General features: G+C 46.0%; 1 protein-coding gene across 1 annotated transcript in view; it reads right to left on the bottom strand.

The window, feature by feature from the left end:
* The window catches only part of WDR72 (WD repeat domain 72), an 82,006-nt gene extending 71,610 nt beyond the window's left edge, over positions 1 to 10,396 (bottom strand). The window contains exons 1-4 of the mRNA XM_081839405.1: positions 10,297 to 10,396; positions 4,400 to 4,566; positions 3,096 to 3,202; positions 456 to 534 (exon numbers count right to left, since the gene is read on the bottom strand). Of these exons, the coding sequence (XP_081695531.1) occupies positions 456 to 534; positions 3,096 to 3,202; positions 4,400 to 4,555 (342 nt within the window). The 5' untranslated portion in view covers positions 4,556 to 4,566; positions 10,297 to 10,396. The remainder of the gene's footprint in view (positions 1 to 455; positions 535 to 3,095; positions 3,203 to 4,399; positions 4,567 to 10,296) is intronic.
* Positions 10,397 to 24,230: the final 13,834 nt, after the last annotated feature.

The following is a 24,230-nucleotide window of genomic DNA, read 5'->3' as shown; positions in this document are numbered from 1 at the left end:
CATCCACACCAGCCACCTCTCTAGCAGTTGCCCAGCTTGCCCTGTTTCCCTCCCTCCCTCTCTGGCCTTCATTGGCCTGATGGGGGGGAGGGGGCCACCAGTGGAGCTTCCACCTCTACCCAGCCCAATGATTTGCCCCTGCAGTGTTGGGAACAGCTTACTCCTGGCACTGAGGACAAGGACCAGCAGGCAGAAAAGGAACAGCTGCACCAATGAGACATTGAACAGCAAATAAAGAGGTAGCCTATATTCCGACAGCTCAGGTTGCTAGTACTAATTGTGGCTGTTTAGCTAAGATTCTAGTGACCTAATCTGCTCCAGGAAGGACAGCATTTCAGTGGATCTGTTTTTTATTTTTAAAAAACTTATGGAAGAAGCATCATCCAGGCTGGGTACAGAGAGTCCCAATGGGCAGATGGACAGAAGTTCTTCACTGTGAAGTTGGCTGTACTTACACAAATCGCTGTGTGCCGAAAGGGAAGCCTTGTGCTCTCCACACACTGCCCACAGATAATGTTCCAGACGCACATTTCCCTGTCAAACAAAATTAGTTTGTTGTTACTCTCCATCCGATAGGATTTGTAGTCAGAATAACGGGCCATGGGTGGCGCTGTGGGTTAAACCACAGAGCCGTGGGCTTGCCGATCAGAAGGTTGGCGGTTCAAATCCCCGCGACGGGTGAGCTCCCGTTGTTCGGTCCCAGCTCCTGCCCACCTAGCAGTTTGAAAGCACCTCAAAGTGCAAGTAGATAAATAGGTACCGCTCCGGCGGGAAGGTAAACGGCCTTTCCGTGCGCTGCTCTGGTTCGCCAGAAGCGGCTTAGTCATGCTGGCCGCATGACCTGGAAGCTGTCTGCGGACAAACGGCAGCTCCCTCAGCCAGTAAAGCGAGATGAGTGCCGCAACCCCAGAGTCGTCCGCGACTGGACTTAACGGTCAGGGGTACCTTTACCTTGACCCAGTCAGAATAATAATTTCTTGTGGCTTGGGTGATTTTCCTTGGCGCAGAGGACCGACCATTTGTGTGGCTGGCTTGCAGAGAGAAACCTGAGGGAAACTGCTGCTGTTTATTGGGGTGGAGGCCAGACAGCAGGAGCAGCAGCAGCAGCACAGCCTCGCTTTGCTTTGGAAATTGCAGCTGGCTGCTGCCATAGCTACCTGCAAGGGCACGACAGGCCTGTGACAAAAGCGGCCATTATGGCTCCCATTACAGCTCGTCAACTTGTCACTGCAGCTATCATTTACTGGAAGAGCAGAAAGTGATTTTCATTTCACTAAACTTGAACTGCCTGCTTTGCAAAGCATCCTCCCTCCCCTTTCTCTCTGCCCAGGATCAGGGCTGTTCAGAAAACGTGTCAATCTGGGCAAAGAACAAACAGTGACACCCTGAGGACAGCTGTGAGATGTGCACCTCATTGCAGAACCATCAGTGTGAATTCAAGGGTCGTGAGCTCATACTGCTGAAGCTTTATTGTTTTATGTGCAAATTATTTCAAATTTAGTAAAACAGGCCTTCTGTTAGGTCTATCAAAACATTTTCACAGCCCAATCCTATGCACATTTACTTGGAAATAAGTGCAGTATAGGAATGCAGCCTAAATCTATTTAATTTGGCACTATTCTTTTGAAGAGCAAGAAAACCCTAGTGCATCCATACATGCAAACCCCTGGCAGCCTCTCTGTTTCTTTCTCAGCCCATTGTGATGTTATGTGGATTGTCAGCATCATCACAAAAATCCAGAAAGATACATCTTGGACCTTGCAGACCGACCACCTGAATGACCTTCTGTTAGAAATGTCCACAGATGCACCAGCCTCTGTGAAGGGCCTCAATATCATGTTTAAATATCTTCACCCTTTATAATCCTTCAATTAAAAATTTAATGCTGTATTGTTTTTAATACTCAATTGGGAGCCACCCAAGTGGCTGGGGAAGCTCAGCCAGATGGGCGGAGTATAAATAAATTATTATTATTATTATTATTATTATTATTATTATTATTATTATCACCACTATGAAATTCATTTTGAAAAGTGAGATTAGGAAGACAAGATGACTATTATGATGAAATCCAGTGGTTTATCAAAATGTCCAAAGCCCAAACATTTCTTTCCTATCTCATCACATTATTGGTAAACATCAACTTGCATCACATTTGCTGGGGCACATACAATTATAACCACACAAGCTACTTCATGAAAGCACATTACAGTACTTAAACTGCTTCAGCCAGGTATTTTCATATTTTGAAAGCAAACAACATTGGGTGGCTGGCTTCTGAGCTCAGGTCAAGAAGCTGGCATTAACCCAAATGCCCGAAGGAGCACCTCTGGGTGTGCCAGCAGCTTGACTTAAAATGTCTCACAATCTTCAACCAATACCACGCTCTAGCAAACATTCTTGATGCATGAAGACAGGAGGACCTGGTCTTTTCTGTGGTGGCTTCAGAATGCCCTCCCCAAAGGGGTAAGACTGGGGCTGTCTCTACATCTTTTGGATGTTAGATTAAGAAGACATTCTTATATGCCCAGGAATTTTAAATTATTATGTTGCTTTAGTCCTGCTCAGTAGTTTTTAGGGGTTTTGCCTTTCTGTTTGCTATGAAGGCCACTGATTTTATTGTGTTTATGTTGTGTAAGAATACTTTTATTCATGCTTATTGTATACTGCCTAGGACTCCTTGGGTGAAGGGTGGTTTTAAAATATTTTATCTCACACAGGCATTCATCATTCTCAGGTGCACATATTCAGAGACCGAAGAGCTCAAAAACATGCTTTTTATATATGAACTTATGTTTACAGGCTGTGGCATATTGGAGAGCTCGTTTTGTTTTGCTACATCTGCCAGACCTTCATGCTCTAAGGACTCTCCCCCCAAGACTGTCCCCTGGGGAAGGAGTAGCAGAACCATCTTCCATGGGGCTCCTCCAGATGTTCCTGATGGATCTTGTCTAGCAAGGACCGCTTTTCCCCAAAACCACAAATCACCAGCCTACTGTTCAAGAAGAGATTGCATCCTTCCTTGCTACTCTGGGAATTCCCACCGTTGAAATGAAGAGATGGTTGCACGTCATGGGAAATGCAAAATGACTGACCCGTTCTCAGTAGCACTGACCACGTATGGATGCTTCTCAAAGTCCCTCGCCTTGGCCAAGCAGGTCACTGACGCCGTGTGACCAAAGAGCATTCGCTTTGACGAAATCTAGAATAGCAAAACCATGCAGCAATGTCAGAGTGGCTGTTTTCTAAGGACACACGAGTAAAAATTCTTGCGTGGCGAGTTCCCGCCGCCCCCCCCCCCACGGAAATAATGACACATGATACAATTGTTAAGGTTAATGGGCTAAATAAGGCCTCAACTTTTTTGGTTACAGGTGATGAGCAGTATTGGCTTAGGCATTGGTCATAACTGACTATATCCGACTTCAGCCCGTCCACTTGAAGTCCAGGAAGGGTTAACCACCAGTAGGGGGAGTCCTGCTGATGCACATCAACTAGGAACTCCCCCGGGGTCACTGACAGGGGGCGTGCCTTAGGCCCTCACCTCCCCAGGCTTCAGACAGGGCCATGCCCCCTGGAATCCTTTATCAGACTACCCTTCAATATGCGGGGCAGGTGATGGCGCTACCTCCCCTCTTCCATCTACAGAGCAATACCAATGCCTAACCGCCAATACCAAGAAAGTTGTGACGATTTGCTACAAGGTAGGCAAAAACCAAGTGGCTGGTGTCAATTTGCTAAGTGGAAAAATTCCTACCAGGCCCCTCAACAACGACCAACCAAGGTCCATAGCAAGGTCAAGGAACGAAAACCTTATAGGGAGGGAGGGTGGGAAAAGCAGGAACAGGTGGCAGGCGGCAAAGAGGGAGATCCCCAGCCGCGTCCTGGTTTAAATCGGGCAGGCCACACCCCCAGAGCCAGCCGATTGGCTGGCCAGGAGGTGATGCGGCCGGGAATCCCTCCAATCGCATGGGGGCTGGGTTCCAGCTACCGCGTGTGTGGTGGGGCCGTGAAGCCCACAACTCCACCTCCTCCAAAGGGCGGAAGTGGCTTTTCTTTGGCCACACAGAGCAGATTTCCTGCTGCTGAGAGGAGGAGAGGGGGACTGGTGCTTCTGGGGTTACTATGAGCCCTTCTGGGGAAGGAGATTCATACCACCTCTGGTATCTCACGACAAGCCCGTGTTCTAAAGTGGCTGTTCAAAAATAGTACTGCTAATAGTTTTATATACCATGGGAAATATTATTTGAGAAGGGTTTCTTCCACAGGGATTTCTGACCACGGATGTGTCATGTCTTGGGCACGGTAGCTATAAGAGGCCTCATGGGATGGAAAGAGGAAAGGAAGACAGGATAGGATGGGGCAGCAAGATGGCTGACTCCCCTGCAATACCACAAACCTTCAGGTCTGATGATGACAGGTCCCAGAGGCAGATTTGTCCTTCTTGACTCCCAGTAACAATGGTTCTCTGATCTTCCGTGATCAAGATGGCTGTGATGCTGTGAGCTGGGGCTCGGTTACCCCACAACGTGACAAGCTGAACTGAGGTCTTCATGGTGAGCTAACCTAAAAACAAAAGGAAAGGGCTTTCAGTGGTCAGTTGAATAGAGAGAGATTATTATTATTTAGCTTTCTCAGTCATTGCACCACCCCTGTGGAACTCTCTCCCCTCCACCTGGCCCCATTGTTTTGGGCGGTTTGGCACCTGAGGAAGAAAATGTGGTTATTCCAGAGACCTCTCTTAATTGCTGAATATATTTAGAGTCCATCTTCTTGCCAAGGTGCTTACCAATTGCACAACAAAAGCAAGGCAATGTTTGTGCTGCCGCTGCCTCCCTTAGTCCTCTCACTCTTGACTTGGAAGGTAGAACTACCTTTCTGGATGAGGACAACTCCCTTCCTGCTCTGCAGGCCACAACACAGTTCACTTTTCATGGACTTGCCCCACCTTAGCTGGTGAAGGAGCCCATCAGAAACTCACTTCAATACCAGATGCAAGAAACATTTTTTTTCAGAATTAAGAATAGAATCTAAGAGACAAAAAGAATATATACAGCTATCTAGCTGCAGACTATAGCAGAGAGTCCCAAAATGCTCATATACTCCAGAGTGGGATGAAGCAGGCAGCAGCCTTAGCTGGTCAAAGGCAGGAAGAAAGGAGCACTGTCCATAAGCCATATGCATGATGTCTGAGCTCAGGTGGCCATGAGTTATGGGCTGCCTGCTTGCCACAGACAATGGGCAGAGTTTGCTCTTAGCCAGGAAGATGCTCTTAAGCCCTGTGGGGCCAGGAGATGCAGCTGGGTGGGTGTTAACTTAAAGGGAAGTTGTTCCGTCAACTCAATGTGAAAAGGATCTAGGAGTCTTGGTTGACCACAAACTTGACATGAGCCAACAGTGTGACGCGGCAGCTAAAAAAGCCAATGCAATTCTGGGCTGCATCAATAGGAGTATAGCATCTAGATCAAGGGAAGTAATAGTGCCACTGTATTCTGCTCTGGTCAGACCTCACCTGGAGTACTGTGTCCAGTTCTGGGCGCCACAGTTCAAGAAGGACACTGACAAACTGGAACGTGTCCAGAGGAGGGCAACCAAAATGGTCAAAGGCCTGGAAATGATGCCTTATGAGGGAGCTGGGCATGTTTAGCCTGGAGAAGAGGAGGTTAAGGGGTGATATGATAGTCATGTTCAAATATATAAAAGGATGTCACATAGAGGAGGGAGAAAGGTTGTTTTCTGCTGCTCCAGAGAAGCGGACACGGAGCAATGGATCCAAACTACAAGAAAGAAGATTCCACCTAAACATTAGGAAGAACTTCCTGACAGTAAGAGCTGTTCGACAGTGGAATTTGCTGCCAAGGAGTGTGGTGGAGTCTCCTTCTTTGGAGGTCTTTAAGCAGAGGCTTGACAACCATATGTCAGGAGTGCTCTGCTGGTGTTTCCTGCTTGGCAGGGGGCTTGGACTCGATGGCCCTTGTGGTCTCTTCCAACTCTATGATTCTATGATTCCTGGTAGATGAGAGGGACATATCAAAGAAGTGTGTGTCTTCAGAAGTGAGCAGTTGGGGGACTTTAAGATGGAACACACCAGCTTTCATTTACAGAGGCAGAAGAAGTTAGAAGTCACATGATACGATACGATACGATACGATACGATACGATACGATACGATACGATACGATACAATACAATACAATACAATACAATACAATACAATACAATACTCTTTATTCTCAGGCAGCTAGTCCTAGTCTTTATAACCCTGTACCTTCTTCCAGAAGGCAGAAGCTGAAAGAGATCATTTCCGGGGTGTGCACTATCCTGAACTATCTTTGCAGCTTTCTTATGGCACCTGGAAGCATAGATTTGATCCAAGGTGGGAAGAGTGCACCCAATTATTCTCTCTGCAGTTTTTACAATCTTGGACAACATTGTTTTTTCCCTGACCGTGCAGCTCCCAAACCACACACAGAGACCATACGTTAATACACTCTCAACAGTACAATGGTAAAATGCCATCAACAGGTTGTTTGAGAGATTAATTTGCCAGAGGATTCTCAGAAAATATAACCTCTGCTGTGCTCTCTTCATCAGGTCTTTGCTGTTTTCTCCCCAGGTTAGGTCATCTCTCAACTCCATTCCCAGAAATCAAAACACCGAGACCTGTTCCACACACTTCCCCTCAATAATAAGTGGCTGAATATTCGATTCACATTTCCTAAAGTCCACAATAATCTCTTTTGTTTTCTTTAAGTTAAGGAGTAAGTTGTCTTTCTGCACCACTCCCCCAGCTGCTTGACTTCCTTCCTATAGGCCGCCTACCCCTCTCCAGCCGGGATTAGACCAACCACCATTGTATCATCTGCAAACTTAATGATATTATTACCGGGGTGTTTGGGGACACAGCATCTGCACACGCCACCATCTTGTTGTTGCTGTGATGGAAATGCTGTGATTTCTGGGGAGGTGGGACAGAAGAATGGCCTGGGAGGAGGAGGCTAAACCCACAGGATAACCAGAAGGCTAGGAATGGCACAGAGTTCTTGTGGGCTCTTTTCAGATTATGAAAGGGGGCGTAATCATGTGGTGCAATGGTGCAGCGATGAGTCAGTTGCCCCAAATCTTGCCCCACCTCTTGCTCAGCAGCTGAGCATAAAGAGTCCTTGCCACATCCTCTTGGCCTTTCCACTTCCTTTTGTGCAGTGGTGGACTTGGGGTTCTTGAATTTCAGTGGTGTCCTGTGTGACAAAGCGCCCTGTGCACTCTGTTCTATAGCTTTGTTTTGGCACCCCTGCAGCACGGCACTCGGGGTAACCACAGCAGTTGTGTTACCCTAAATCCATCTCTGTTTCATGTGCAAGAGCTCTTGACCTCCCCAGATTCTGCCTGAAGCTCCAACCTGCTGGGCTCCTGGGGCCCTGCAATGGCTGCCTTTTGATTGGCCAGAGGAGTCCCTGCTGAGTGACAGCCATCTCCCTCCCCCACCTCCAGGCCATCCATGGGTGCCGTTCCCCCCCCACACACACACACACCCTCACTCTCTCACAGTGAGCTGGATCCAGGGATCAATATAGGCTATTTCAACCAGCCAGGGTCCGCCAGTAATATCTTGTTTGTATTTCTAGGATGAGTGGCACCAGAAACACTTATTTCATTCCCCTCCATAATTCCCCACCATCAGAAGGAGCACCGCGAGGGCAAGACCATCCTCCAGCTGCTGATTACATCAAAGGTTTGAAGCACAAATTCAATTTTATGATGTTAATCTTGGCCTGCCACTCAGGAATTTTCTCGGGGGGATATGATTTTTCTCTGGATTGCATTTTAAGAATGATTTTCATCTTCAACAATCAATAAAGATATGTTTTCATCAAAATACTATATCTTGGTAGAATTCAATTGGCCATCTCAAGCCCTTTTGGTGACACAATATTAATTAAAATAGTTTATGTTGCTTCTAAACTGGGGAACAGGGCAGTGAAAAGAGAAGAAGAATCTCTGAACACATCTTCTACAAGCCTGCAGGAAGGCACTACCAAAGTCCCCCCCCCCCTCTCTCTCTCTCTCTCACACACACACACACGCCAGGCTCTCTCTCGCCATATAATTCAACTGTGGCTGATACATACATGCAAAGTTTTGCAATTGTTACAAGACCTCTTTGCACACAAAATGCTTTAGAAAAAGGTGAAAGATCATAGAAGGGATCACAGGGATCATCTAGTCCAACCCCGTGCAATGCAGGAATCTTTCACCCAACATGGGGATCAAACCCCAGACCCTGAGATTAAGAGTTTCATCCTCTACCAACTGAGCTATGCCTCAGGTTGAACATGATGAATTCCGGTAAATGATTCAAAAGGGTCCAGCTGTTTAACAGTGCTTCCCCCATGATGATTCATAAATGTTGAACTTTTAAAGAAAAAGCTCATAAAGGAAAAATAATGTTCTCTCAAATGCTTAAACTATCAGATGGGATCTCGAATTTCCACAGGCTTCAACAGTACACAAGTTTAGGGATCCTGGGACTGATCAGAGGTTGTTGGAAACCTTCCCTGACCACCGGCCATGCCGGTTGCTGAGGAGAGCTGGAGTTCAGCAATATCTGCACCCCAAATGGACAAAATGGGCTATAATCAAAGCAAAGGGGTCTGAAGCAAGTCAACCCAGTGAGAAGACCCCAAATCCTCCCAGTTGTCAAGCAGAGGTGCCAGAAGGAGCCTTCCTGTGACCTTGAACTCTCTTTACACCCAACCCTGCCAAGCAGATCTTATAGGCCATGTTTTGGTTCCTGCTCCTCAGAAGCATCCGGTCATGTTGAAACAGTACACAAGAGCAGCATTTATGGTCCATCAGGAAGGGAGAGCAGGAAGCAAAGCCTGGGCCACACTTCTGAAATGCGCGCGCGCACACACACACACACAACCTTGTGGCTCTGTCCAGCAGGGGAGGGGAAACTGAATCCCCAGATCATCAGAACTCAACTGTTTTGATCTGGCAATTCTCATGGCCCAAGTTTTCTGCCTGCTCCTTATTCTTCTCCATTTGGGACTGAGCTGCATTCTCTCTCACCCCCCCCCCCTCTTCCTTCTTCCTGTTAGGCAGCCACTGTTTAGGGTAAACACTCAGCAAGGATGACTAATGGGCTTTGCAAGGCATCTTAATGCAGGGCTGCTGCCTACAGGGAGGAAAGAGGGGGGAAAGGGCTGGAATGTCATTTGAACCACACCCTACAAGCCCGCAACCTCCCTGCCTCCCCACCCCCAAAGAACCCTTTGAAAGCCAGAGGTTTAACAGTAATCCCAGAGAACAGAGTGCCTCTTTACATATGCAGAGTGCTTTTTTGTGTCTGGGACTGAGGGACGGATGGGGCTTGCAGGCAGCTCCAAGCCTCAGAACCTCTCCTTTTTTAGAAGGGAATCCCAAAATGAAAATGCCTGCCTGCCACCTCTTGCCAACACAGCCCCTCCATGACACCAGCATGGAATTAGAAGGAGGACCCAGAGACCCAGGCCTTTGTATTTATGCCCAGGTGGGTACTGACAGATAGAGCATCTGGAGCCCTCTCCCGAAACAAAGGATGCAGCTATACAACCTCCTTTGTAATCAGGTGGATGATGATGATGATGATGATGATGATGATGATGATTATTATTTATACCCTGGCCTTCCCGGTTCAGAAAACCGGGCTCAGGGCAGCTAACAACAAATTTAAAACACTTAATTGATACAACAAAAAACAGCATAAAAGACAGTATAAAACGTGAATAACAATAAATTCAGAATTCAAAAATCAATTTAGGGGGGAAATCCATCCAATAAACATTAGATGAATATTAGAATAGTGCCAGAAACTGAGATGAGTGTATGTGTCAGGTTTCTGGCACGAAATTTCCAAGGAAAGGCAAACCTGAATTTGGCCCTGCAAGAAGGCTCTCCAGAGCCTGCCCCTGCCCACCCCAAAGATCCAGGGAGGGGAGGGCCCAGGGCCCAGGGGTCAGGTAGGGGCCTGCACAAATCCCTCCACTGAACCCACACTGGAGTCCCCTACCCCAACACTAGCACAGCCTCCTTGCCAGCCACTGGGAGCGAAAGAGAGGAGAGCTCATGGCAGTTGGTATCAGGTGGGCTGTGAGTCCCTCAGCGCCCAGATGGGACCCCCTTTCTGTTGACTCCCCTGGGCTGATGCTGACCCAGAGTCAGGGAGGCTTTGTGGGGCAGGGGGACACAGAGGGAGGGAGGGAGAGGGGGGGTCCTGACTCTTTCCCAGGACTGGGTTCTGCAACCCCAACTCACCAGCATCGAGGCTCTTCACAGGGCTGGGGACGTGTGCTCCTATCCAGTCTCTTCCCTCTCCTCAGCCAGGTGCTGGGAAATGGGTCCAGCCTGCCTGTGGGGAGCCTGCTGTTCTTAGAGCTCTTCTCAGTTCACAGGAGGAGGAGCTGTCTCTGGGTCTCCACCTGCTGCTGCTGGCTGAGCCCAGAAGACGCTCCCTCCCCCCCTTGCCTGCTCTGACAGAGACTGACCTTGGCTGAGGGTTGGGCACCTTCTGGGCCAGCAGTCCCAGCTGGCCAGAACTGGGCTTGGCTCACCCAGCCTCTCCTCCCCACCTTGCTGGGCAGCTCTGGAAGGGTCTTGCCTCTCCCAGCCCTGAGCTTCTCCCTGGAGCTGCAGTGGAATAGCTGAGCCTGCTTTGGAGGAGATTTGGCACTGCCAGGAAGGTGGGTGCATCTTGGCCCCCACTACCACAAGATGACTGTGCATGCTCTCTCTTTCCTAAGATGAAAGACAGGGCTTCAGGACTGGTGCATTTAATTCTGACAAATGTAATGCCTTAAGAGAGAATATTATGAAAATGATATACAGGTGGTACATGACACCAGTCAAGCTTGCAAAAATATATCATTTGCCCGATAATAAATGTTGGAAATGTAAAGAGACTGAAGGTACATTCTTTCACCTTTGGTGGACGTGCCCAAGGATTAAGGCTTTCTGGGAGATGATCTATAATGAAATGAAAAAGGTATTTAAATATACCTTCCTGAAAAAACCAGAGGCCTTTCTCCTGGGCATGGTCGGCCAATTGGTGTTAAAGAAGGATAGAACTTTTTTTATGTATGCCACAACAGCAGCAAGAATACTCATCGCAAAGTATTGGAAGACACAAGAGCTACCCACCCGGGAAGAATGGCAGATGAAGGTGATGGACTACATGGAGCTGGCGGAAATGACTGGCAGAATCCGAGACCAGGGAGAAGAGTCGGTAGAAGAAGATTGGAAGAAATTTAAAGACTATCTACAGAAATATTGTAAAATTAAGGAATGTTAGAAGGATGTTGGAATGAAGTTATGTGGTGTTAGCAGTAATGTTATAAAGGAGTATTTAAAGATGGATTATTAACAGGTGAGAATGTAAAGTTATAATATATTAAGATAAATTATTAAGATAAAAGTAAAAATGGAAAGGATTTGCTGAAATAACTAATTGAACTAGAATACAAAAAGGGAGGTGTGAGGAGGTCAGGGAAACAAGTAAATGAAAGTTTTTACTTTTTTGTATTTTGTATTTTGTATTTTTTGCTTCTTTTTTGTTTTTTCTTCTTTTCTTCTTGTAATTTTTTTGAAACGTTAATAAATATTATTTTAAAAAATAATAATAATAATTCTGACAAATGAAGCAGCATGGAGGTGCCTTCCTTTTTCAGCCAGAGTTCAGTTCCTTAGTAGGGTGAAGAGAAGCAGATTCTGGAAAAGGTGAAGTTTAGTTGGAATGGTGGCAAACCCCCAGCCAATGACCATCTATTACATGTAATATCATCTATTACATCACAGGGGGGAGTCAGATTCTTCTCACCCCAGCTGGTGCCCTTCTGCCCCTGCCACATGCTCCCCTCCCAACTGGGTTCCCTCTAGATACCATGGGGTCCACCACCATGGGCCCACCACCACCACCCTCCCTGACCATTGGCCATGCTGGCCACCAGCAATATTTGAAGGGCTGCTCAAATGTCTCACAATATATTGTATCCTGGGCCACCTCTCGTTCTCAGCTACCTTCCGGCCTGAGACACCTGCAGTTAAACACCTCCAAGTCCCTCAGCTTCCCAGAGGAGACAGGCCATGGAGTCCCACCAAGTTTCCTGTAGTCACTCTGTGGGAACTTTGCCCTTCAGGAGGGGAGGGGAGGAAATCCAGCAGGCAGGAATACTTCAACAGCCTCAGTTTCCACTTCCCTAGGGGCCAACAGCACCCAGCAGTGACTGGTGGGCAGAAGGCAGGGAGACCAACAGTCGATGGAGGCAGAGTCAATGGCGGACAGAGCCAACTGGCTCTCATTTTGTCCTCATCCTCTGAGTTCTACAGGGAGGAGGAGGAGGAAGCTGGCAGCCAGGACCACCCCCTGGACTAGGCACAAGCAAGAAGGCACATAGTTGGGGGGCTGGCCGAGGGCAGGCTAAGGCTGGTGGGGCAGCACACATTTGCCTTAATGGACCACTGACAGCACCTTCCTTGGCCTTCATTCTACTGGCTAGACAGATCCACCTGTCAATCAGAGCTTGACAGGTTCAGGGGCCCTTAAAAGCTGACATGTTGCCAACTCCCTGTCTCCCCTCAATGTCTTTCTGAACATGCAATTCACGAGGAGATCAGAAGTCTCTTTGTGAATTAGCTGTGTCAGGACAGATAGAACTGAGCTATTTATTTATTTCATGTGCCTTTGCTTTATTGCCTGTTTAAACCTTCCATAAACCTCTTAAAATCAGCTGTTGGGCCTCTTGTGCATGTTTGTGCAACAGGGTATGTTTCCCTGCACCTGCTTTGGCTTTTCCTGCTACTTTTGTGTATCCTGGAACCTTTTCAAATGAAGCAGACTTCTCTACTTTCCAAGTGTCTGAAAAGGAGGTCAGTTTTGTGATGAGCTCCATATTTGAACACTGGGCAATTTGTGGAGGGCTGAGGGGGTATGACTTTGCCCAGCGCTCTTTGTCAAACCTTGAGGATCTCTACTAAAGGTTCCCTTGCTGGCTCACTTTTGCCTCACCCACAAGTTGGGCGGTGGGGGGGGGGCAGCTTCTTGGGCTGCAGACGGCTAATTAGTGGTTAACAACCTTGTTGACAGATGTCAACACTACTGAAAGACAAAACAGCTCAGATTCCTTCAGGGAAGACGTGTCAAGGGCAAAGGATTTATTGTGTCATCTTTTGCAGAATGTGATGGAGTATTGATGAAAAATCCCCCCTTTTGTATCAACATTCTACCTTGTTTTGGAAACATAAATGGGAGGCCTGCTCCCCAACTCTCACCCTGGAAACCCTCCAGGGCATAAACCCTCATTGTTGTTTGTGATAATAGATAGAATTTCACAAATGGTGACAAGGCAAATGGTGGGGGTGGGTGCATCTCTCCTCATCATCACAGCCAGCCTGTGCCTTGCAATGCGAAGCGTGAAACGCATAGCTGTCAACTTTCAGATTTGAAAATAAGGGATCAGCAGCCTCAAAAATAAGGGATCAGCAGCATCACCTGTCCCGGGGACAGTCTACGGGATATCTAACAGTCTGGGATAGCAGCAGGAAGCAGCAGGAAACAGCGCTGGAATAAGGGAATTTCCCGCAAAAAAAAGCGAAGGTTGACAGCTATAGAGAAACAGCATGTGCCATTTTGCAGTGAAGAGCCTCAGAATAGAAGCCCAGCCTTGACCCTGCCAGAATCTCCCTCTCCCTCCCTCCTTTCCTGCCAGGAAGCTACCAGGCATGCACCAACTTGAAATGGATCAGTTTGTCCTTCCAGAACCTTTTGCAGGCTCAAACAGTATTGGCAGTGAGTCCTCCCCAATACCCTACTGAACACAAATCGTCATGAAGAACAAGGGATGCCTGGAGGGGCCCTGTGTCATATTCAAAGTGGACCATTGGCATCAGTGCCCTCTTTAACCTACCCTCCAACATTTTTTCGATGCAAATAGGGGCAGCTGTGGTCTAAACCACTGAGCCTTGGGCTTGCCGATCAGAAGGTCGGCGGTTCGAAGCCCTGCGACGGGGTGAGCTCCCGTTGCTCGGTCCCTGCTCCTGCCAACCTAGCAGTTCGAAAGCACATCAAAGTGCAAGTAGATAAATAGGTACCATTCCGGCGGGAAGGCTCTGGTTCGCCAGAAGCGGCTTAGTCATGCTGGCCACACGACCCGGAAGCTGTATGCTGGCTCCCTCGGCCAATAAAGCGAGATGAACGCTGCAACCCCAAAGTCATCAGTGACTGGACTTAACGGTCAGGGGTCCCTTTACCTAAACTATTCCATGACAATGATGTTGATGGTGATTATTATTATTATTATTATTATTATTATAATAGCCCGGCCATCTGACTGGGCTGCCCCAGCCACTCTGGGCAGCTTCTGACATATATAAAAACATAATAAAACATTAAACGTTAAAAAACTTCCCTATACAGGACAGCCTTCAGATGTCTTCTAAAGGTTGTATAGTTATTTATCTCCTTGGCTCGAGGGTCGCATAACTTAGCCCGTTCTTTGCAATGGGCCTACTCTGAATACGATTTAGGGTTGTGTCCAGCTATGTATTTGCGTTTAGCATTCTGGCAAACAGATTTCTTTTGCAGGAGTGGGGGGAGTTTTGCATTATTTGTATTGCAGCTCTTTGTTTTCTTCACTAAACCTGTTTTCCTGTTTTCTTCTGGAAAGCCCAATTCTCTGCAGGTCCACCAGAGGTCACTCTGACATCACCTTTCGAGGGCTCAGTTGGGGAGACATGATTCTGTTTGCCAGAGGAATTCAGCACTGGGGTTCATTATGTCTGTGGGTCACAAAGATCTGAGCCTCCCCCCCCCCATATGCGCTTTTGTGTATGTGCATCCACACACGAGCACTTTCAACTGAGCTCTTATCAAATGAGCATTTTTCATTGAGTGATCTCAGTGTTCCAGGTCCCCAGTAGCAGGCATTGCTACGATGGGGTGTCTTTACACTGTGGGTTGGGGACCCCTCCCCTCAATTAGAACCTCCCCCTCCAATGTTCTAGGAACCTGAGGCATGTCGGCAGGTATGTGCTTACCTGTGTCTGTGGCCAAGTTTTTAATTTTTGAGATGCAATTTTTTCAATATGCCAGACTTGAGCACAACAATGGGTTATCATTGTGGGGTTGTTTTTGTTGTTGTTTAAAAAAGAAGGGTGTATCACACCCCACCCCACCAGGGCTCCACCAAGGAGCACCTCCCCAACAGAAGTAGGGGGTGTGGTGATGGCGCCCAGCAAAATCACCACACACACACACACAAACACACACGTTTCAATAATAATTTTAAAAAACTTGTTTACACAATGCATTTCAGGACATCCACAGTTGGGTACTATGTGATTTTATATTGGGTGTCCCGTCCCCCCCCCCCCAGCTTTACTACATTATCCATTTATCAGGCTGCCACTTGGATCAGGACAAAAAAAAAAAACCCTGGACATGTTCAACTGCCTTTGTCTCCCTGTTCTTTGTGACTCGAGTGGTGCTGAGCACGGCATTCAAAGCAGAGACCTGCCAGGTAACTCTTTGAGGCTGAGTCCATTCCGGAAAGATGAGGGGCTGATTAAAGGGCTCCCTGGATGCCAAACAACAGGAGTGAGGGGGTTGGGAGAAGTGGGCAGAGGGAGAGGAAGAAAGAAACTTCTGAAGAAGTTGATGAGGCAACTTGCATCCTGTTTTATGATGGCAGCCATGAAGCAACCGCTTATTTTGACTCAGGGCATGGTAGACTGCCAAACCGCTGGCTGATGAAGGATGCGCAGGATGCTTTCCACACAGTGTTCAGTTGTGAGAAGCTTTCTTTGGTTCTTGTGTATAAAGAAGCAATGATGGCTCCTCTGTCCAACTGATGCCATGGACAAGCCAGCAAGGATTGCTTCGCATGGTCCACCAACTGCCTCCTAGGGGTCAAGCAGGAAGCAGATTAGCTGCCATGCCAGAACCTCTCACACGCTCCCTTTTGGGGGGGATTTCAACCCCTCCACTTGATGCTTTTCATTTTTTCATCTTCCCAAGAGGGCATCTTTGGTGGCACAGGCCAAGTTCACTTCAGCTGCCAGCATTGCATTAATGGCCAGTTGGTGGGAAAAGAGGTGTGGAGGTTCCCAGAGTGGGTGGAGGGACAGACCCAGGCAGGAGGGTCAGCCAGGGGCAGTGGAGTGCCACAAGCACTGCCCCCAGGATTCCCAGCCAGGTTGCAAGTGCTGTAAACAAAATCTGCCCTTTTTCCCTTACGGGGTATCCAAGAGCCCGTATAGAGTCCTTACGTGGGTTCCCTATTGGTAGGAGAAAATAACAGAGGCCAACCAGAGAATATTGAGAAGCAAAGCAACTAGTAAGCCTGATCTTTATTGATCTGTTGCAACAGGGTGCTCCCCTCACACGCAGGAAAGGAGGAGGACCCTGAACCCAGGTGTGCCTGCCCTTATATAGACATTTTAAATTCCCTGCCCTGGAGCTCAAGACCACCCCTCCATACATCATACATACATTACAGAAGGGTTGTAACCCAAGACCACCCCCCACAAACATCATACCTACATCACGGAAAAGGCGGTCTACAGCAGAAATTTGAGTGTTGTTGTTTTTCCTGTCTGGCAGGTTTTCTGATACTGCCTTATCTGATTGCCTGGTGATTACCCACTTCCTGAGTCAATGGGAAAGTTCCCTCACCCCCTCCCTCCTTGCAGAGAAAACATTTGGTTAGTTTGGGAGTCAAAATGGTTTCAGGAAGGTCTTCCTGTGCTGCTCCAGACATTGGTACATTTATGAACATTTATTTTATATATATATATGACCTTAAAATTCCATTACACAAGACCTCATGGTGCCTCAGGTAAGGGTAGGGCTTTATTTCTCCAGCTGGAACTCAGAGGAACTCAGTTCCGGCACCTCTCAGGTCGGCACCATTGCCATTCTAACAGAACAAGAGAGGTGTTCATGGTGAGTTCAGGCAACTCTTTTTTCTAGGAAAATAGCACTGGGGAGGGGAGGGTTCTCTGGTGTCTGCTCCTATGAGACCCACAAAAAGAGGGAGATGGCTGGTTGTGGAGACCCCTTGGGCAAAAGTCCCTTTGTAAGGGTTGCCGTATGTCCAAAATTCCCGGACATAGCTGAGATTTGCCTGTGTTGTGATGGCTGACTGGGAAAAGTTATGGGCCACAGGTATGAAGTTTACGGCATGTAATGCCTTAAGAGAGAATATAATGAAACTGATATACAGGTGGTACATGACACCAGTCAAGCTTGCAAAAATCTATCATCTGCCCGATAATAAATGTTGGAAATGTAAAGAGACCGAAGGTACATTTTTTCACCTTTGGTGGACGTGCCCAAGGATTAAGACCTTCTGGGAGATGATCTATAATGAAATGAAAAAGGTATTTAAATATACCTTTCTGAAGAAACCAGAGGCCTTTCTCCTGGGCATGGTCGGCCAATTGGTGCCAAAGAAGGACAGAACTTTCTTTATGTATGCTACAACAGCAGCAAGAATACTTATTGCAAAGTATTGGAAGACACAAGATTTACCCACCCGGGAAGAATGGCAGATGAAGGTGATGGACTACATGGAATTGGCGGAAATGACTGGCAGAATCCGAGACCAGAGAGAAGAGTCGGTGGAGGAAGACTAGAGGAAATTTAAAGACTATCTACAGAAACATTGTAAAATTAATATTTGTTAGAAGGATGTTGGAATAATAATATATGATTTTAGCAGGAATGATATAAAGGATTTGGGAATAACTGACTGTTAATTGGTGAAAGGAGAAAAAGTAAAATTACATTATATTAAGACAATTTACAGGACAAAAATTTTAAAAGAGGGAAAGGATTTGCTGAAATAGATAATCGACCTAGAATACAAAAAAGGGAGGTGTGAGGAGGTCAAGGAAACAAGCTAATGAAAGAATAGAAAGGAGATTTGATGCTTTTTCTTTTTTCTAATTTTGTTTGAGTTTAATGGGTTTTATCTTTCTGGGTTTTTTTTTTCTTTCCTTTTTTAATATTGTGGTGTGTTGCTTGGTTTTTGTTTAACATGGTATTTTTTCTTTTTGTAATTCTTGAAACTTTAATAAATATCATTTTTAAAAAAAAAAAAAAAAAGAGATTCGCCTGTGTTGGAAGTGTAAATTTTTGCAATTTTCCTTAAAAATAGCTCAGAAACTTTTCTTTTTTTCTTCTTTTCTTTTTTGAGATTTTGCAAAAAAATTGCAAAAAGAGCAAAACAACAACAACAACCCATGTCTCTCAGTCCAAAAGAAACACATTTCTATAAATTTCTGTGCCCTGAATCTGATGCATGAAAGATTTTGAAAGTGGGGTGGGTGCTCCCCCCACGCTTTTTTGGCTGAAATGTCATTTCTAGCTGCTAAGTTAAGAGGGCACATTGTCAGGCCTCGGGTGGCTCAGGGATTTCCAGAAATGCCAATCACAGGCTGGGTTTTGTCTCATGCCTCTGACAAGTGGTTCATTTCACTGTCAGTGGGGATTTCGTTCCTAGCTCTACAGGAGACGATTAATTCAAGGAGATTCAGCCCAGGCAGCAGAAAGCAAAAGTTTGGAACCTTAGTACTAATTTCGGAGCTGGGTGGAGAAAAGAAATTGGGAAGTGGAGAGTTGGACTTGTGAGAGCCAAAGAGGGAGGAGAAGTTTGCCTCTTGGGTCACAAATTCAGCATTAAGTGTGGCAGCCGGCTTTCGTGTCTGCCAAGAAAATCTTAGAAAGGGCCTGGCAGATTCTGTCTGGGGCTCCAGCTCCTGTGCTGATAAAATGTATTTCTTTTGGAGCATATAATCAACTCCTCAGTTCAATTTCCTCGCTACCTCAATTTCTCATCACAACTTCACTCTGGTCACCTTAAACAGATAGAAAGGGGCTATCAAGTCTTGTAAACAGCTTTGCGGTTTTACTATTTCAATCAGGCAGTATATAAATCTTGTGAAGTAAGCAAATGAAGTCCCTGCAGGCCTTGGAGGCTTCTCTAAAATCCTTCGGACAAAAATCCAAAGCCAGGTGGCAACTTTATGTTAATCTGCCATGTTAGAATCCTCCAAATACCTTCAGGGCAATATTTTAAAAGACTTTGCCGCAAGAGTATGAAGATTCCAAAGTTAAACCACAAAGGTAATGGCTGGCGCCTGTCATCGTTATCTTATCTCGGTCTTGCAGTTGTGATCCATGTCCACAGAAGAGAGATAAGAATTCAATTGCCATCTCTGGCAGAGAACCAAGTAATTTGGTAACCTGCCAAGATGAAACTTTTGAACAAGGAAGTGGAGATCCAACCTCTGGCCCAGTTTGATCAAGCAGAAAGGAGGAACGAAATAGCTTTTGTGATAGACACTCGTGGGAACCTTATTACAAATATTAGAAAAATGGAACCTCTTTTGGGGGGTCTGACACACAACCCTATCTAAGGATCCATACCCTCCAAGCGTCCCTATTTTCCAGGGACAGTCCCAGAATTACAACAGCCATCCTGACTTCTGATTTGATCCCAGAATGTCCCTATTTCCCCCGCCAGTGCTGCCACCACCAAGCTTGGGGAGGAAGTGGAGCTGGTGTTTGTCCCGGGTGGCAGCAGGTGCAAGGCAACATCTGGTTCCCCCTCCATGGCCTCTCCATGGCCACTATTGCTGGGCTCCTCCCTTGGGCAGTGCGTAGTGGCTACTGGAGAGTGGGCAAGGAGGAGGAGAGGCTGCCACCCCCAAGACCCAGCCCCACATGATGTGCTGGCTCTAAGGGGCAGGCAGAGGGCAGAGCCGCTTTAGGCTGGGTGGGAAGAAAGAGAGAGTGACAAAGCTAGAAAGGATTTGTTGAAATATCTAATTGAACTAGAAAACAAAAAAAGGGAGGTGTGAGGAGGTCAAGGAAATAAGCAAAGGAAAGAAAGTTATGTTAAAGTTTGAGCTGGTTTTTCCCCTCTTTTTTCTTTTTTCGAATTGTTTGTATTTTGGTATTGTATTTTTTGTATTTTGTATTTTCTTTTTTTGTTTTTTCTAATTTTCTCTTTGTAATTTTTAAAATTTGAATAAATATTATTTTTTTAAAAAAAGGGAAGAAAGAGAGAGTGGAGCAGAACGGAACGGAAGGAGTCTTGGTTTTGTTTTGCTTTTTTTAAAAAGCTTTGTGTATCCCTGTCTAATCCTGCCACTTTCTAAAATTTATTTATTGGTGTGTGTTTTTCTTTTTGTACATCTACCAAAGAATAAAATGAAATAAAATTGGGATTAAGGAGTTTTCTTTGGATGGAGTGGTGTGGGTGGGTGCTGGGCCCTGTTTGTATAGTGCTGGGGGCACTTGCCCTTCTTCTGACAGCAAGTACTCAGGGGTGGGCATGGGGGGGTTGAGTAGGGCCCATTTGGGCAGGGAGTGAGAAATGTCCCTACTTTCATCTGAGGAATGTTGGAAGGTATGGGATACAACCCCTGGTCAAAACCCATCCTTTCCCAGGCTTCCAGTCCTGCCTGCCTTAATGGAGGCAGCCCCCATGATAGTGGGGGATTGTCGGGGAATGAAAAACAAGGATGACAGAGGGTAAATCATCTTCGCAAATTCCCCCCCCCCAGGGATGGGGGGAATGGGCTTCACTCACAGTTCTTCTCGGTACCTGGCTTTCATTCCGGCATGGAATGTGGGAGGCAGGAAGGCGCTGAGTGCAAAAGCACTTCATCTGGCGAAAACCCTCCTTAAGAATTAAGAAGATTAAGATTAAGATTAAGAAGCAGCGGTTCTCTGTTTAATTTGATTTTTAATTGACTTTAAGGTACCAGCATGTGATGGGAAAGGGTTGCAACAACATACTGTGGAACATATCAGTTACATGGACCAAAGGTTTGGATTGAGATAAGATTTTCTTCAGTGTGAGTCCACTGGGGAGAGGGAAGCCCACAGTTTGTTTATTCTAAGTTTCTTTTATGTATTTATGATTCGGCAACCCTCTCCAGAACAGAAGATAAAAAGATATTTACAAGTGAGGAAGGGACATTGGAATAATATTGATATTAACAAGCAAAAATGGAAACTATGTGTGATTTGAAATGAAGAAAGGAGGGGGTGGGGAAGCTCAAGTATTACTGTGTTGGAAAGATAGAGTAATTCCCCTCACCTCTGTTTAAAAACAACAGACAAGGAAAAAGAGACTGAGATTTGTTTGTGCTACTGACGGAATGTAATCTAAGATAAAGTTTAATTGGGCCATAAATCTCTAGCTGAAGGGAAAAGAATTATGGGGCTGCGATAAGAATGCTGCAAAGGTTCTGGGAGTTGGAAAGGAGTATTAAATCTTTAGCACATTTGAAAATTGCCCACCTTTTCCTAGGCTGAGAGAAAAATGACGAAGATCTGTGACATGTTTTGCTAGTGAGATAGAATGGTTTTCACCTGACAGTTGCCTGCTCCAAGACATCAAAGCAAGGGATGGAGAGATAAGACCTCTGAGAAACTTCAAGATTCAGTTCTGGCCCACATCACTATGGGAGAAAACAACAACTGGGAAGTGAAAGAGGCAACAACATATATGGACAGAAGGAATCTCCATGGACATAACAGCTTTCACATGCAGGGCAGAAGAAAGATAATAGTTTGAGTTCCTCACTTGAAGCTATATAAATTTATATATTATAGCATCATGAATGGAAATCATTAATTATGTAGCTGTTGACTAAGGGATTATTATTATAACTGAAATGTAATTGATATTAATTAAGATTATGGAACACAGTGATATAAGATCGGAAATGCACCCAATCCACCACACAGGGAGTTACTTTAACAAAACTGTATTAAGTGGAAGTTGATTGGCATTTTGATAATGGTATACTTTGGGAATTAATTGTTGTTGTTATCATTTGGCTATTTTGAGGGGGCGATATATTGGAAAACTAATTTTTAAAAATTACAAAAAAACCAAAACTATCCCTTCCCAATCTCTGCAGAATGGTCTTGGGGATTACATCATTTCTGTACACGAGTATTTCAATGGAGAGATGGTAACACAGGACTGCACCTCCCCCCACAAATGATTCCCCCGTCCCCCACCTCACAATTTGGCAATATTGAGTATCTTTTTAAAAAACAACAACACAGAGATTGCTTCTTCATTCATGATGCTGGTCCCAGCCTTGCAGAACTGCTGCCTCCGCCAGCCTCTTTGCTTCCTTACCTTAGCACGGCTGCTTTACGTGGCTCTCCAGTCGGTCCCCATGAAGACGGGAGTAAACATCTTCTTCCCTGGGGAGGAGCAGGGAGAGAGATTGCGAGATGACAAAGCATAAAGCAGACGTGAATTCCCCCTAAATGCCTTGCTGGGTAATCGTAAGGAAATCACTGAAAGTCTGCAGGCATCTGGCGTTGGGTAGGGCCGTGAACTCAGGAGGAGAGCACGCATTCACTCTAGGTGTGCAGGTTAATGTGGTGTTGCTTAATGGCTGCTGCTCTTTGTTATCAAAATCCAAGGCAAAATAGTTTCCTGCGCTGAAGGAAGTGGGTATTTCTGAGGAGCCAGTTTCCTGCTGTCGGAAATCTGTTGATTCCCCCCACCTTCTGCCGCTCCACCTGTTCCATCAGTCAGAGCCAGACTGTGTAAGCCATTTTGGGTGCCAGTAGTCCACATGGATGTGGCATGTGGCATCGAGGAAATTCAGTTGTGGGGAAGTGAGGTATGTCCGTCTTTCCATCTGAGGATTGTTAGAATGGTATGGACCAAATACGGTATGATGGTGGTCAAGTGTGTATCAGAAGCCTCTGGTTGTCCACAGTGGCAACCTGGGTGCTGGACTAGAGAAGTCCTCTTTCACCTGACCCAGCAGTCCTCAGACTATTTTGATGTCCTTTGCCTGCTCAGGAGAAGAGAGTGGCTGGAAGGGCACTGTTCCTTTCTTCTTGTCTTGCTCTGATGTTGGTGGCATCTCAGTGACGCGACTCCTTTGCTCCCCTGCCAGCTGCCAAGGATTTAGCTGGCCCATTCAAACTGCAGATTCTGCATTCTGGTCCACACCACCTCTTTGGCACCCCAAACCTCCAAACTGCCTGGCTTCTCCTCTTTCCTGCCTGCGTTGCATGATGGGAAGGCAGAAAAGGAGAAACAAGAAGAGAGCCACATGCAATGGGCATCTTGTTTTGATCACTTTCTCTGGTAGTTTGCTGGCATTGCCTTGCTTGAGATTCCTTAAAGACTGCTCAAGGCACCTTTTTTTGTGAGGCGGGGTGGGGGGGTTGTTTTTGTTGTAAACCCCTTCACTCAGACGGTTTGGCCAGATGAACCTGGTTCAGCTTTTGATAAGGATTCTGCCCCATCAAAACAGCCAGAAGCAAAGAGGAGCTCAACCAAACGGAAGCTCCTGGGGTCTCAAGTGATACAAGACCCCAATTCCAGTTTGTGCCACACCCAAAGAGCAGCCATATGCTACAGCTGGTCTTGGGGTTCCTCATCCACTTATCTCACATCACCTGTCACCCAACTTGCAGCAGCCCATGCATAGGAAGCTGCCATATTCAAAGTGCTGGTTTTGACCTATAAAACCTTAAATGGCTCAGGACCACAATACCTCAAGGACTGCCTGAGATCTTCTTCTGAGGCTCTTCTTCATGTGCCACCTCCTCAAGAGGTCCAGAGGGTGGCAACATGAGAATGGGGCCTTCTCTGCAGTGGCTCCCCGTCTGTGGAATGCTCTCCCCAGGGGAGTTCAGATGGCGCCTTCATTATACACCATTAGGAGCCAAGCAAAAATGTTCCTTTTTAACCAGGCCTTTGGTTGATCTGATTGACATCCTATGCCCTTTTTAAAATGTGACTCTTTGGGGGGGATTATTGGGTTGCCGTTTTTATTTTGAAGATAGATAGATGATAGATGATAGATGATAGATAGAGATAGATAGATAGATAGATAGATAGATAGATAGATAGATAGATGATAGATGATAGATAGATGATAGAGATGATAGATGATAGATAGATAGATGATAGAGAGAGATATAGATAGATGATAGATAGATAGATAGATGATAGATAGATAGATAGATAGATGATAGATAGATAGATAGATAGATAGATGATAGATAGATATAGATGATGATGATGATAGATGATAGATAGATGATAGATAGATAGATAGATAGATAGATAGATAGATAGATATAGATAGATGATGATGATAGATGATAGATAGATGATAGATAGATAGATAGATATAGA

The sequence above is a fragment of the Podarcis erhardii genome (genome assembly GCF_964252035.2).
Source record: "Podarcis erhardii genome assembly, chromosome: 14".
Lineage (NCBI taxonomy): Eukaryota > Metazoa > Chordata > Lepidosauria > Squamata > Lacertidae > Podarcis > Podarcis erhardii.
The sequence above is the reverse complement of the archived record's forward strand: the minus strand, read 5'-3'. Positions and strand labels throughout refer to the sequence as shown.